General features: G+C 53.1%; 1 protein-coding gene across 2 annotated transcripts; it reads right to left on the reverse strand.

The window, feature by feature from the left end:
• Nucleotides 1-362: 362 nt before the first annotated feature.
• TBX3 (T-box transcription factor 3) lies at nucleotides 363-15,078 on the reverse strand. 2 transcript variants are annotated; one of them, XM_075041837.1, is made up of 8 exons: nucleotides 14,866-15,078; nucleotides 12,775-13,219; nucleotides 10,666-10,933; nucleotides 9,225-9,371; nucleotides 6,962-7,038; nucleotides 5,478-5,635; nucleotides 3,295-3,998; nucleotides 363-2,647 (listed from the first exon to the last, which is right to left on the reverse strand). In XM_075041837.1, exons 2-8 carry the CDS (start codon nucleotides 13,167-13,169, stop codon nucleotides 2,201-2,203), a joined length of 2,196 nt encoding a protein of 731 aa, XP_074897938.1. In that variant the 5' UTR covers nucleotides 13,170-13,219; nucleotides 14,866-15,078; the 3' UTR covers nucleotides 363-2,200. The 2 variants fall into 2 exon arrangements, with proteins under 2 accessions (XP_074897938.1, XP_074897937.1); XM_075041836.1 differs by lacking the exon at nucleotides 14,866-15,078 and adding an exon at nucleotides 13,805-14,316.
• Between the last annotated feature and the right edge of the window lie 591 nt (nucleotides 15,079-15,669).

Raw genomic sequence — 15,669 nt, forward strand, 5'->3', positions numbered from 1 at the left:
TAATTTATGACAGATAAAAGCATAGCTGAGCCTTTCTCATTAACTTTTCAAACGCCACTTAATATTGTTCCATTAAAAGAGGTGACTTAGTAGCCTCTGGATTGACTTTAAAAGCGAGAGGGCTGAAGACGGAAAAGGTACATTAAACAGCTTGCTTAAAACTCGTACTTCCCCACCAACAATTCAAACGACACCATCCCGACTGGTTCGTACTAGCTCCTTCCAGGAGAAATATCTTAATATTGGGAAGGGGCTGGGGGGTGGAGGAGAAAGGCAGAAGAGGGATATATATCTGTCAACCCCTCCATCCTCCCAGGCACTTTCGGGAGGGTTGGGGTGAAGGCATTTCACAGTACGCCCAAGACATTTCAATAAAAATTTATTGAAACTTCAGTGACTTTTAAAAGGGGAAAAAAAAAATTACAGAAAAAAAAATAGCAAGAACTTCTCAACATTTATATAACACAAAATATACCTTCATATTTTTTTTTTCTTTGAACCAGCTCTGAGCACCTGACTTTCAAGCCAAGAAAATATGCACTCACTCAAACAAAGACAACAATAAGCACAGTAGTAAAACTCCATCGTGGGGTTGGTTTTTGACACACCAAGGAAATGGGGAAAAATAATACAAAGTAAAGAAAATCCTAGAATCTTCATCTTTTTTCTCTCAAGCCACTGGAGAAGCCTGTTGTCGTGCATTAACGTATATAATTTTTTTGTTGTTGACATTTACTACGGAAAGTAGTGCTTTGAACACTGAAGAAATCGAGGATTAAAAGCTACGATGGCACATTGCTTTTTCTTTTTCTCTCTTTTGTTTGTTTTTTTTTTTAAGGTCTTTGATTAATTTTGTTTGTTTCTGTTTTGCCTTTTGCATTCGGCTCCTTTACAAAAGGACGAGGTCAGGTTTTCTGGGGTGAACTCCGATTTAAAAGTGAGCCCTCGGAAATGGGGGTATTTCTCCTCTGGGTCGGGGTGTATGTTTAAAGGAATTATGACCTTGAAATGAAAACGACTAAAAATAAAAACAGAAGGAAAAAAGAAGACAGCTGCAGTCGTATTTACAGAGATATGTACAATGTCAATAAATTAAAGTTTAATTTCGAGTATTCATATTCCACGTATTTACAAGAGTTATCAAATAATTACATAAATACTTTGTTTTAATAATAGTGTCCGCTCTTCTCTTCTTCTCAGTATGTTTAAACCTTGTTATTGCATATACAATTAAAGAGGGAAAGCTGTGATAAACCTACAGTCAAGCTACAGAGGTTTTTAGATAAAATAAATTCACCTTTTTTTTTTTTTCTTTCCAACTACACTTCTTATTGTGGTTGCTACAGGGAGGATGTTTAAGGTAGAGGGACGAGGGTCTTATTTTTGTTTTTATTATTATTATTATTATTAATTTTTTCCCTGGGATTTGAAACGAGCATTAAAAATAAACAAGAAAACCCCACCAAAATAAAAAAAATAACCCACCCACCCCCAGAAAAAAAAAGCAGACTACTATGGAACATGCAAAAAAAGCCACCGACTGGCTCTCAGACATCACAAGAATATTTTAAACACACAGCTTCCCTTAATATTGACTGAGGGGGTTGTTGTTAACAACCCGCCCAGGAAACAACTGTTGAAGAACCGATATGCGAGTTACTTACACACTTCTCTTTTGGAAAGAAAAAATCACTTCTCTTACTTAATTTTTATTCATATGCTTGTTTGCTTTTTTTTTTGTTTTATTTTTGCTTTTAGGTGTTTTTTTCTTTTTTTTTTCCTGTTGTTTTTTGTTGGTTTTTTTTTTTTACACAGTTTAAAAAAAAAAAAAAGAAAAGAAAAAGGAGGATGCCACAACCCCACCGGTGACCCGGCCGGGCCAGCCTGCTCCCTACGAGCAGCCTCCGACCCAGCTCTCCCACCTCGGCTCCGCTCCCCCATCCCCGACCCTCTCCCTACCCTCACCCCCCTGCTTCACCAGATACCTTTTTGCTGCTAAGCGCGCGCACAACGCCGGGGGATTTTATATTTAAAAAAAAAAAAAAAAAATAGAAAGGGGAAGAAAAAAAACAAAATAAAGGAGGGGGGTAAAAAAAACCAAAACCAAACCAAAACACTCGCGGGGTGGAGGATGTGGTTTCTTTCAAACAAAGTGCACTGCGAGACTGATTTGAAATGAGCTCCCGGAGGCTGGGGGGGGTTACGGGGAGCCGCTGCGGGATCTGTCCTGCTTGGGGTCGAGCCCGCTGACCAGGCGCTGGATGTTTTGCAGTTCGCTGGTGGCCGCCTCCTTGTCCGCTCCCAGTTTGGGGGAAAGGGAGACGGAACCGGAGGAGAGGGTGGACGAGCGGCTGGTGAGGTCCGAGGCGGAGTCCAGGGGCACGGAACCGGGACTGGTGGTCAACCCCCCGGTTTTCCCATCGCCGGAACCGGCGGCCAGGCCGGGCAGGGCTGTGGTGAGGAGGCTGCTGCCGTCGGGCAGGGGGACGGGCAGCGGGTAGGGGCTGTAACGGAGGCGCGGGCGTACGGCGTTGAGGAAGGGGTGCCGGTGCACCGAGCCGGAGGCGGCGCTGGAGGCTGCGGCCGCTGCCGCCATGTAGGTGTAGGGGTAGGGGAAGAGGCTTCCGAAGGGAGACATGGCCAGGCCCTGCGGGAGGGGAGGAGAGAGAAAGGAAAGGGTTACCGGCCTGTACATCCACCCCCCCACCCCGGGGGATGCTCCACGGCAGCACCCACCCTCCCACCCACACGCCGGTGGGAGAGCTGACAGCGGCCAAGCTGCTGCTGCTGCCCACGGAGGGGGTGAAGACCTGCACCCCCCCCCAAAGCAGCCCCTGACAAGGGTCTGTCCTGCACGGCCCCCCCCTCCCGCTGGGAATATCGTGGCCCTACAGTCCCTGCAGGTACAGCCACCCCCCCCATAGGGCATCTCCCCCCCGACGGCGGCTCTGCTCCACAGGCTGCAACGTGTCCCGCACCGGGACAGCCCTGGGGGGGCCATCAAGCCCCCCAGAGTTGGGGTGGGGGGCAGAGGCCTGGCCCCAGCACAGTGTCATAAGGAGCACAGGAGCGAGAGGACGGCGGGGCGGGTGGAAAAGCTCCGGGAGTTCAAGCTGGGTCATTTCTGCCCCCCCCCAGCCCCAGCCACAAGGCTTTCCCACCTCTGATTTTTCCCCCAAAAGCCGGAGCCTGCCCTGCTGCCCCCATCCTTCCCCCGAAACGGAGCCACCCTCCCTGTTCCAGAGGGGTAACGGGGGGTTTGGGGGGGGTGCGGAGGGGGGGGGGTTGCAGTACCTGCGAAGCCAGGACGTGCTGCTGCAGATGGAAAGGCAAAGCAGCCGCCGACGCTCCCGAAAGTCCCTGGGCCGCCGCCGTGGCCATGACCGTGTTGTCCAGTCCCGAGACGCCGGCGGACGCCCCCGAGACAGTGGCGAGCAGGGGACCCATACCAGCGGCCATACCGGAGAAAGCCCCCCCCATGGCAAACTGCCCGGGGTGCAGCAAAAGCGGGTGCCCGTTCCCCAACGGGTTGAAGAACTGCTGGCCCGCCAGGGCAGGGGGGAAACCGAGGTTTTGCAAATGTCCCTGGCTCAGGTGGGCCGTGCTGTCGGTCTGCACCGTGAGGGGGGCGAAGGGTTCTTTACCCAACAGGCGGTTCTCATCTACTTTGGGGCCATCCCTGAGGGGGCTTTTCAGGTCCTCGCCGCTCAGGCTTCCCCCCCGGGTGCTGGAAGAGATAGTAGCTGGACTGTGCCGAGAGTCCGGAGGGGCTTTCTCCGTTCTCTCTCGGCTTCGACTTCCCACCGAGTCACTGGGGAAAAAGTGGCTTTTGGAGGGGCTGCCCCCCTTCTCCCGGGGGTCGTCTCCCACCGCCGCGGCGGAGCTGGCCGGCGCTGGGGTGGTGGCGGTGGTCGTGCTGATTTTGCCCGATTCGTTGCCTTCTAGCAAGGGATCGTCTTTGCTGTCCGCATCGCTGTCTCCCTCGCTGGGGCAGAGATCTGCAAGACAAAGGGAGCCCGGGGCTGGGATCCGGCACCCCACGTCCCGAAATCCCCCCCGTTGGGCTGGGAGAGGGGACAGAGAGGCTTCCTAGCCAGCCAGAGCTTTAGATGTAAAAACTTCCTCTTTTTTTATTATTATATAAAGAAATACACCCACCCAGTGGTGCCCAGGTGGTGGGGAGTCCCCGGGGACACCCCCCCGGTGGGGGGGCAGGGAGACGGGGTTGGAGGGCCTCGGGAACGTGTCTCCCAAGAACTTTTCCAAAGTTTTCAGCCCTTTCGATGGGCAAACTTTGAAGACCACCCCCCCCACTTCCATCACCCCCCGGACCCCCCTCCTCCCCCTCCCCAAACGCATGCACAGCTTCGCTGGATTCCTCTGCACTTCATCTCCTAATTTCAGCGCCCCAGGTGCGAAGCTCTGGTTTGCTTTTCGGGTCCCCTCCCCTCAGCTCGGCAGGACTTTAAACAAATGAGTAAAGCAACAACAAAAAAGAGGTTGTTTCCTCCTCCCCCTGTACCCCCCGCCCCTGGATGGATGAATACATGTGAGAGCTGCAGACAGCTCCCAACCCCGCACCGAGAGAAATCGAGGGCGACTTTTCTATAACAAAGTTCGGGACTGTATCCAGGGGAAAGATCCTTCCTCTAATAACAGATTCAGAGTGGAATATTAATGGAGTGACTCCAGTTCTGAACTTTTGCCCCGTGGTCTGTCTTTGCTCCTTTGACTCGGAGCTGGCTCCTTTCTGAACCGAGGAGGGGAGGAATGAACGTGCGGCAGGGGGAGAGGGAGGCCGGGGGGAGAGGGAGAAGGAGAGAAAGAGAGTGAGAGAAAGACTGAGAGGGGGAGGAAAGGAGGAAAGGAGGAAAGGAGGAAAGGAGGAAAGGAGGAAAGGAGGAAAGGAGGAAAGATAACAAAAGCAAGAAGGACAGAGAGGGAGGGGGAAAGAAAAGAGATGAAGAAGAGAAAGAAGCAAGAGGGAAGAGAGAGAAGAGAGCAGAGATAAAACAGAGAAAAGAAGGAAAGATAAAGGAAGGAAGGGGAGAAGGAAGGGGAGAAGGAAGGGGAGAAGGAAGGGGAGAAGGAAGGGGAGAAGGAAGGGGAGAAGGAAGGGGAGAAGGAAGGGGAGAAGGAAGGGGAGAAGGAAGGGGAGAAGGAAGGGGAGAAGGAAGGGGAGAAGGAAGGGGAGAAGGAAGGGGAGAAGGAAGGGGAGAAGGAAGGGGAGAAGGAAGGGGAGAAGGAAGGGGAGAAGGAAGGGGAGAAGGAAGGGGAGAAGGAAGGGGAGAAGGAAGGGGAGAAGGAAGGGGAGAAGGAAGGGGAGAAGGAAGGGGAGAAGGAAGGGGAGAAGGAAGGGGAGAAGGCAGGCCAGTGCCAGAAGGCAGCGGCGCAGGCCAGGATCCATCCCCCCGCGGAGCAGGCACCCAGGCTCCCCCCGAGGGGACCCGGCGGGGTCCGGGGGCCGCAGGTCTCACCTTTGAGGCTGGAGGTGCCGACGGCGGGCACGGCGGGGCAGGAGGACTGGGCGAAGCACTTGAAGGCCGTCTGCTCGTTGGACGACTCGTCCGAGGTGGGGTTTTCCTTCTTCTGCCTCTCGTCGTACACCCGCATGGACTGCAGGGTCAGCTGCTTCCTACGGGCACACGCACCCGCTGGGCGAGCGGACCCCGGCACCCCCCCGGGACCCCCCCTCCGAGACCCCCCATCCCTTCCCCAGCCCCCTCTGGAGTTCCGATTTGGGGATGACTCGAGCGGGGGAATTAAGGGCCAAGGTCCCCTCGAGGGGGGAACGCATTTCTCGCAGGCAGGACTTGGCTGCTAATGAGAGGAGATTTCTTGGAAGCGGTGAGCAGCTCTCAGCAAGGGCAGATATTAAAGACGAGGGGCGGAGGGGAGAGGGAAGCATTCCCTGGAGATTAGCTTTTAAAAGGCGAGGATGTTCCAGAGATATGAGCCATCTTAATGGTTGCTAAGATTGCTAGGAAGTGGTTATTTTGTTAGGCACTTTATGTAATCTTTTCACCAACAATTAACCCGGAGTAAAAATCTATTTATATTTAGAGAGAAATTAGAAATCATTTCCGTCCTGTGGCTCCAGTGTTGGCTTTATTTTCATACTGATGGACAAGAGGAGCTGGCGTGCGTGTGTGTATGTGTGTGTGCTGGGCTCAGTGCTGGGCAGGGAGAAAGGCCTCTTGTTTTATATTACACACAACCCCCTTTTTTTTTTTTTTTGGTTAAAAAAAAAAGATGAACAGACAGATTTATTCATTATCTAAGCCTGAGTGCAAATAGCTAAAATATCCTGTCTGCTGTAACAAAGCAAAACAAAGACATATGCCCCGTCAAAGAAAAAAAAAAAATCATCCCTTTCTCTATTTTCTCCACTATTAAAAATAAAAATCTTGAGTCCCATTAAAATGAGTTCTGTCCGTCTGTCTACCTGGGGCACAAACTGCTGCTTTTGGAAAAAATAAAGAATCTTCTATCATTAATTACTTCCATATTCATGAGACACCTCTGTCAAAACAGTTTATTTATATATTTCTCCTCCACACTTTAGTCTTTTCGATACAGTCCCCGGGAAAATACCAGAGGAGATTCAACCAGCGATCAGCTCTGACCTCACTTCTCCCTCTTTCCCAGTCCCAGACACAAACTATACTGTAATATTCCCTCTCAAAATTTGAAGGGAAACTTCTTTCTCCGGTGATATTTGCTTAATGTACCACCATCCCTTTGGCCAACCATCCCCTGCGATGTAAAAAATAAACATGGAAAGCAGGAAAGAATTCCCATGCAATCAGTTTGGTGTTATTAACGACAAGATCCTTATGAATTTTGGCGGGGAGAAGTGTGGTTTGGAGGCCAGGCGAGGTGATTTTGACCTCTGCTCGTGTTCTGAGCTTCACGCGCAAAAACCAAACGAGGCGCCTATATATAATCTATCCAGACTCACCTTTTTTCCCTCCTTCCATTCCCGGTGTCTCGAAAACCTTTGGCAAAGGGGTTGTTGTCAATTTTTAATTGAGTGATCTATAGGATGGAGAAAAAAAAAAAAATAGGCAGGGGGTTGGGGCAGAAATAAGGAGATTTTGTATTAAAAAAACAACAGCAAAAAAAAAAACCCCTCTCCCGAGTTCCCCCAGTGCTGGCAGGACCCCAGCAGGAGCAGGACAGGGCAGGGGGCAAAGGTCCCGGGTTTTGGGGTGAATCTTTGTGTTTTCCTGAGCTGGTTTGGAGGCAGCTCGCACCCAATCCCCCGGCCGGACTGGTCGGTGACCCGGGCTGTGGTGGCAATGAAAGAGCCCCGTGTTGCTGCCACCGCATCGGAATTAATTTAGCCGTGCAATGCGATCCATGCAAGTTATGCCTGCGCTTAAAACTCTTTAAATGCCGTAATTAAACCGCAAAGGAATCATACCCACCCCCTTGCTATAATAAAATACTTTATATAATCGCATTATGCTCCGCGTGTGCGTGTGTGTTGGGGCGCCGGGGGTGCCAGGAGCCAGTTGATTTTTGGGGGGGGGGTGTTGTAAGTTTTTTGGTGAATGCTTGGGGCTTTCCTCGGGATTCAGGTTATCATAGGGAATGGCTGTTTCTTTCTGCATTTGGAGGGTTGGGGCGGGGGGGGGGTGCGGAGCACCCCGCGACTCCCCGTGCCTGAGCAGAGGTGGATTCCAAGCCCGGCCGGGGGCTCCCCTCGCTATAATGGGATGCAGGAGGCAAGGATGGGGACTGGGATGGGGATGGGGATCCCGCCTGCCCGCTGCTCTGCTCCCGCATCGGGCTGGAAGTGCCGCAACCCTCCAAATTGAGAGGAGAGCGGGACCCCGAGAAGCAAACCCCTCCTTGGGCAGGACCGACCCCGGCTCCCGAGTTACCCCCCCCAGCCCTCGCCGCACACGCAGGATCAGGAAAGAGCAGGAAAACCCACTGCTAAAAACCAGCAGGACTTTTAATCCAGGTGATCCTGGCCTTGCCTTTTGACCTGCCGGCGAGGCGGGTGCCCCAACGCCGGAGCCGAGGGCTCCCCGCCGTTCCCGCACGCCGCTTTCCAGGCGATTTCATGGCAATCAGACAAATATGTTCCTTTCTGTCCTTCAACCAAGCCAGCCCCAGCTGATAGACCAGGGCGAACAGCCCTGCTGATAAGTCCCAAAGCAAAGTCTACTCTCTGTACACGCGTTTCTTTCCGTTTCCTTGCAAGCGCCCGGCCGCAGAAAGAGAGGAAAATAGCCCGAGCCCCGAGGGAGAAGCAGCTTTTTTGGAAACCGAGGTGCATGACCACCACCACCCCCTTCACCCCTTGATTTTTAATAGTGAAGGATGTGAAGGGGCAGAGAGAGGCACGGGGAAGCTGCAGCGAGCGGGCGCTGCACATCCCGACCCTCTGCACTTAACGCACACGCACGCAAAGTAATAATTTCTAGATGGAAAAAAAAAAATCAAAGCCCCTTTTTTGGCTCCTTCGCTTCCTTCCACTTGACTTAATTACTGTAAATTCACCATTTGCCACTCTTCCAAATATACCACCTTGGTCGCAAGTGACAATAAACCAGCAGAAATGGAAAGGCAGCGTCTGCAGTGCTGCAAAACTTTCTCACACTGGCTCTTTCAGACCTTCCAGCTAAATTCAAGCGAGATACCCCTCTCTGATCAGAGCATATTTCTGCACCACAAAAAATAATAAAACACTGCAGGATGCAAAAAAAAATATCATAATATAATAATAATAGGAACCAGACGTGCGCTCCAGCCTTATTGCCAATTGCTGTTAAAGGAGCTAAAACAGCACAAAGGCCAGGAAGAATTACAAAATCTCCAGCCCCGCTGCTCTCCCCCCTCTGTCTTTCGACACACGGAGCCGATTCTTTTTTTTTTTTCTTTTTTTTTTTTCCCCCGATGCCTCTTAGATTAAATCCACACCGAGAGCAGCGATCCCCACCTCATCCTACCCCTTTCCCCATAGCGGGGAGAGAAAAAAAAAACCCTAAACAGCCCCCCCCCCTTTTAATTGCCCACCCCGAGGTCGGTGGGAGCGAAGTGCCCAACCCCCTCCCCCGGCGCCTTCCCAAAGTTAGATCAAGGAGGTTTGGGGGGGGGGGGAAGAAAGAGAGGAGCGGGATGGGCTTTGTGATTTTTAAGGGAACAATGCAGAGTAAAAGCTCTCTTAAAAGCCAAAACACGTAAAACAAATCCTTTCTTAATCTCCTTACCTTATCATTCTGGTATGCGGTCACTGCGATGAATTCGGTCTCCGGGAAAACGTAGGTCCTGAACGTGCTATAGGGAAGCTTGAGAATATCGTTGGCTCGGACGATGTGGAACCGGGGCTGGTACTTGTGCATGGAGTTTAAAATGGTCTGGGGGGGGTGCGGGGGTGGGCAGCGGCCGGCAGCAGAGAGGGCAGAGGGGGGGGAAGAAGACGGTCAGCTGGAGCAGCACCCCCTCGCACTTCCCCCAGCCATCGGCACTTTCTCCTCCTAATTTGCCTTCCCTCTCCTTCCTCCCCTCACTCCTCCTCCTCCTCCCCGCCGAGCACACTCCAAACACACGCACACGCCTTGCAGCATCCAACAAAAAAAGCACTGACAGCTCCAGCTCGCCGGGGTTAGGCTCTCCGCTGGACCTCTCGGAGAGGGGAGGGGGGGGGAATCCCAGCAGAGCTCTCCTAGGAGAGGGGGAGAAGCTGTTTGGGCTCTGGCCGCAATGTCTTTTGATTTCAAAGTGGAAAAAAAAAAAAATAAAAAATTTAAAATCAAGTAAAGAAGCCTCAGCAGCTATAATAGCAACACCACCACGAGAGCCTTGGCTAGGTCTAACTGCTCGCCCCAATCCACTTAAGGCCTTCTACGAAAGGCAAAAATGTATCGTCTAATCAAATCACAGCCAGCAAATGCAATCTTCGGCACATTAGAGATCCCCCGACCGCGGCCACCACCAGCAACCCCCGGCTCCGAGGTGGAGGCTTTCCCAGGAATAGAAAGAAATGGCAAGGATCGTCAGAGCACTTATCAGCAGGTTTGTTTGATTTCACTCTTAGGGTAAGTTTTTATCTCTGCACACCCAGTAAATGTAAAGGAGTGGATAGACATGAATGGGCAACTTGACCTCTGATTTTGGTCCCTGTTTATTTTCACTCTGGCTTGCTTTACATTATCCAGATTAATATATATTTAAATGTTTGCGTACTTAGGCCTTTAAGCCCTTTATACACACATGCATATCATTTTCCTACGCTTAAAAAGTGTGATCGACTTTATTAAAAAAAAAAAAATAGATACATAAAGTCAGCACAGCTCTGAGAAATATCGAGTTGCGCCGTGCTGGAAATATATCTCTGAAGTTAATGCTGAATGGCGCGGAGAGGTTAGAGAATAACCTCGAGTGTTAAATCCTGACCTCAGCAACAGGAAAAATGAGGGAATATTATGAAGCGGACAGATGCGCGTCCCCCGTGTGAGTGGAAGGGGGGGATTTATTCCCCCTTGTCCCCCCATATCGGCAGCCCGCTGGGGCTGCGGGCACGGCTCCGGCCGAGCAGCCGCTGCGCTCCCGGCCAGATCCCCCCCCGCGGGACCCACCGCTCCGGCCAGGCAGGCAAGGAGGGAGGGAAAGGGAAAAGGGGGGGCAAAGGAAGGTGTAAAAGGCACTCACAAATCCGTGCTTGTCAGAGATGTTGTTAGTGAGCTTCAGCTTGTGAAAGGTGACGACTTTGGACATCCATTGTTCGCCGGTGGCCGGGCTGTCCGGGTGGATGTACATTCTCTTTGGCATTTCAGGGTCAGCTTTGCCGGCTACCATCCACCGGGAATTATGGAATTTGTACCTACAATCATCAGCCGCCACAATATCCATCAATAAAATGTACTTGGCCTTTTTATCCAGTCCAGTGCATCTCACTTTAAATGGAGGAAACATTCTCCTATGGGCAGAGAGGGGGGGGGGTGGGAGGTAAAGAAAAGACAAGACCAAAATAAAATAAAATTAATCACAGCGTTTAAATAAGCTCCTGAATCTCGGTAACGCGTCTACCGAGCAATCGCTTCAGCTCTTAGAAGCAGAGAAGTGGCGTGTGTGTCATACCCCCCCCCCCCAGCAAAAAGGTTTCTCAAACGCTTATAAGTTCCAGGAGAAAAAATGGTCCCTGGGATGGGAGGCAGAGGGGAGAGGTACGTGTTGCCTAGAAATCAGCAGGCGCCTACCCTCTGCCATTCCTAAACAGCAAAGCCTCGTTTAAGGGCTCTCGATCTCTCGTTAGTTCCCTTTTCGCCTGCTAAACAAAGAAATGGGACCAGATCACACCCCGATAAAATAAATATTCCGCATTAGTATAACCCTAGTCCACCGATGAAGAGCGGAGAGGGGAGTTTTTCCACTTTACAGAGGAGGAGGAGGGAAAAAAAAACAACCCTCCAGTGAGGACAGGGTGGCTGCCGTGGCTTTCCCAAGGCTCCAGCCTCCCGGTGATCCCCCCTTGGTGCAGAAGGTTCCCTGCAAACCCCGCTCCCCTCCGCTCCTAAGTCCAGCTCGAAACTGCAACAGGATACCACAAATTTGCTGTTTATTATATCGAGCGGTTGGCATTCAGCAATCTCAACTTAAAAGGAAACACATGACTTTGCAACACGTTAAGAGCGCTTAATGCTCGCCGAGGCTTTCGCGCAAAAAAACTTTTGACCACAATTAACAGAGAAAACTTCGGGAAAGCAGTAAAACGGGAGAGGGTTTTTTTTTCCCCCCTCCTCCTTGCTCTTAGTTAGTTGTTTTTTTTTTTTCTCCTGAGCCTGTAGCCTGCAACTGGTGCTCTGCGAGTAGGTGAAGCTCCAGCAAGGCAGCTGAAGGCCATCTAAGAAGGCTTTTCAGGAGTGGCTTCCTCGAGTAATTCTCCTGGCAAATTACACGCAAATTGCTGGGGAGGTTTCTAAGAGAGTCCCTTAGAAAAACGCCCAGGTGCGAAGGGGGTTTTCTCCCTACGTGTCAGCGCAGCAATAGGCAGAGTTGTAAAAGAGCAGGGATGTCAGGGAGTAGCGAATATAGAGAGGGATTTCGGATGGGTAGACCTATAAAAAGCAGAAATGCCGAGGGTGGACGCGCCGTGCGTGTTCATTCATTCCCACGCGAAGGTTACAGAAATGCAAGGACAGGCAGCAAAACCCTCCCTGCCACTACGGCAGCGGCTGCAGAACCGCTGGGGACTTTTGTCAAGCTTTTTGTGCCTTTCCAGATAGAATTAGCCGGCGCAAATGCACGCCTAGATCCCAGCAAAGGAGAGAGGCACAAGCGAAGCAACTGATAAGCCGAGCCTATCTGCCCTCCTGCAGCTCCTGCCTCGCCAGCAGCGAGACGCCGCTCCAAATAATTTTTTGCCTTTCTGCCCCCTTCTCTTTCCTAAGGAAGCAAAACTACGGGTAGCCAGGCTGAAATCAGGCCAGCTGCTTTTCCAACCCCAAATTATTTTCTTTCTGCTACCAGGCTCATCCAGCAAGTATTAAGCTACTGAACCATGAAGGGACCCCCTCGCCCCCTGCACACGCTGAGCAGGGCCGGTTCGTGGTTGAGCTTTTCCCTGCAGCGTGGTGCCCGAGACGGGCTCGCCTCTTCAGCTGCCTAAAACTGTCCATAATTCCAGGTGAAAAGAGCTTTATGGAGAAAGCCGCCGGTGAAAGAGCCTTGCGCTGGAGCAGCCAGGTGGGGTGCAGAGGCTGAGGGGTGGGGGGGCAGAGGAGGAGGGGGGGAAGGCAGGAACCCCCGACCCAAACCTACCTTCCCGATTTGGTAATCACCATCTCCGTGCCTCTTTTATGGAATTGCTCCCAAAGCTCTTTGGCTTCCAGATGCACTTTTGGGTCATCTTCCACCTCTTCTTCTGGTTCCAGAGTTTTTAAAGGCCTCAGATGGGCTGCTGCCTGGTGACCCAGAGAAGAAAAGGGGATACCAGTCTCTGCAGCCCCCACTAACTGATCCATGATGGGTTTAGCCAGAGCCCCGGGAAGGGAGAGGGCGGCCGCCCCGTTGGGAGGCAAAGCCAGAGCCGGGAAGAAGGGAGGCTGATGTCCCAACACTGCGCTCATGGCAAAGTCCGGTGCCCGGTGAGGTAAAAAAGGATGATAAGCCATGCTTGTCCCAGGGATTACTGGATCTCTCATCGGTATATTCATCCACTCCACTCCTCGGTCTTCCTACTGCTGGAGTAGTCCCGGAGTGGTTTCTAACAGCACATCATGAAGAAGAAAAATTAAGATAATAACAGTAACAGCAATAAAGCACCAAAAAATAGGGTGGGGGGAAACAAGCTCTAGACAGCACAGTACATGGGGGAGAGGCAGAACTTCTACAGCCTACAACTTCCCGAGCCGGGGCACATCCCCAGCCCTCGGGACAGCGGATTAACAGGATTGTTCATTATTAGTCTTGCTTTTTTTGTGTTCGGTCTCTGCGGTTTGGGTTGGTTTTGTTTTTTTTTTTCCTGAGTGGAAGTCCTTGCGCTGGAAAAGAAACGCCGAAGAAGGGGAAAAAAAAAAAAATCCACCGGGTTCGCTGTCTGCTCCTGTTGCCGCAGAAGGGCTGGACAAGCCGAGATCCTTTTTTTTCTTCTTCTTCTTCTTTCTCTTAGTCTCAGTCCCCCTTCTCTTCTTTCGTGGCGGAGGGTGACGGCTCGAAGCTGGGTTTTCTTTTTGGGTGGCTGGCTCTCCCCCCCCCCTCCCCCCCACCCCTCCACCTTTCCTCCGTACGGTCAGGCTGCGGAGCAGAGGCTGGGAAGGGAGGGAAAGCAGAAAGAAGCAAACAAACCCACCCCCCCTCGCCGACCGAGGAAGGCTCCTGAGCAACCTTCAGCAGCAAAAACTTGTAGGGAAATCTCGTTTCCGCCTCGCCTTTCCCCCTCTCCAAGCAGGAGCTGGTCAGGGTGCCCTGATTTCCATCAGGATCTCTTCTTTCTTTCACCCTCCTCCTTTTTTTTTTTTTTATTTTTTTCCCCCTCTCTTTCTCTTTCACTCTGCCTTTAAAAAAAAAAAATCTGGAAGAATTACACTCTTGTCTCCTCTCCAGCAGCGCTCCAGCAAAGGAGAGAGGGAGAAAGAGAGAGGGAAAGAGAAAGGAAGAGAAAAAGGGGAGGGGAGAAAGAGAGGAAAAGAGAAAGAGAGAGAGAGGGAGAAGGAGCCTCTCAGCTCTGAGAATTCCCTGTGAGTCTGGGCTCTGCGTGCACCAGATTGTATGGATGTGTTGTGGGTTACAAGGGAGCTGGAGCCTCCTTGATTGGCTCTTTGACGCTTTCGGACCAATTGTGTGGCTCCATAGGCGTGGTTTTGACAGGTCGAGTGGAAGGGGGACAGAGCCGAGTTATAAAAAGAAGGTGTCGGAAACTGTAACGCTGCAGCAAAGCATCACTAGTACTCCGGGCCGTGTGAATATGTCAACAGGATCGGAGGGGAGGGAGCGGGGCAGCGCTCGGGGAGGGCGGCCGGGAGCACCCGCCTCTCGTTGGGGGGAGCTGGGGAGGGAGGGGGAGGATGGGGGGGGGGTCTTAGGGTCGCCTCGCCCCCCCCCGGCCCCGGTGAGATGGCAGGCTGGGCACTTCCAGTGCGCTCTCTCCTCCGGCCGCCTTGCCCCGGTAGGAGCTTCCAAAGCAAGCGGCTGCTGGCAGCGCTCGAAAGGCGGCGAGGACGCGGGGGGGGGGGGGGGGGGGGGACACGGGACCGGGGGGGGCTCCACGCGTGGTGGTGGGGTCCGGGTTTGGGTGCACCCCACCCCGTACCGCGCACTGCCCCGGCAGCCGCCTCCCGGCCCGTAACGGAGAAGTGGGGGGGACACACACACACCCCCCGGGTGACCCCCCCCTTGGAGCTCCGGACCCACCTCGGGCGCCCATCCCCGCCGCGTCGCGGCTGCCGCCGGTCCCCGCAACCCCCGGGGGTTCGTGTCACCTCCCTCGTTCCCTTCTCCCCCCCCCCCCCCCCCCCGGGAAAACAGCTTTCTTTTAACGAGACAGAACCTCCAGGCCGGGGGGCCGGGCGCTTTCCTTCTCCTCAAAAATCTAGGGGCGGTGGGGAGAGCAGGAAGGGAGCCGGTGGGGGGGGGGTCCGTGGGTCTCCCCCCCCCGGCTCTTGGCTCGGGCTCTGGCTGCTCCAGCGGCCGCGGCCGCCGTTATTATTGTTGTCGTGGGCGGCTGCAGGGCTGCGGCGAGGCGGGCTTAGCGCCGGGCCCGGCGGTTGCCGAAATCTTGGGGGGGGGGGGGAGAGTGGAGGGGGTGGTGGGGCTAGAAAATATTTTTTTTTAATTTTTTTTTTTTTTTTTTTTTTTTTTTGCTTTCTTCGGCGCTGGGGATTAAGGCCACTCGGCTGGCACCGGCGCCGAGAGGGTTACGTTCCCACACCCCTCCTCTTCCATGAGGTGCGCGGGGAGGAGACGGGAAGTGCGGCTTTCCCTGCGCCCGGGCCGGCCCGGGGGGGGGCCATCACCGGCTTGCCCCCATCCCCGGGCTCTCATGGAGCCAGCCACCCCCCCACGGGGAAAGCATCACGCGTGGGCGTGCGGCGGTCCCACGCAGAGGGAAAGAGCCGGGCAGGATCCTCCTGGGAAGTTGTGTTCCTGCGGGGGGGGACCAGGGCTGGGCAGCGGGAGGGGGCTCTGCGTGTGTGCATGGCGTGGGAGCCGTGGGCG

The sequence above is a fragment of the Buteo buteo genome, chromosome 11 (genome assembly GCF_964188355.1).
Source record: "Buteo buteo chromosome 11, bButBut1.hap1.1, whole genome shotgun sequence".
In the NCBI taxonomy this organism is placed as follows: Eukaryota; Metazoa; Chordata; class Aves; order Accipitriformes; family Accipitridae; genus Buteo; species Buteo buteo.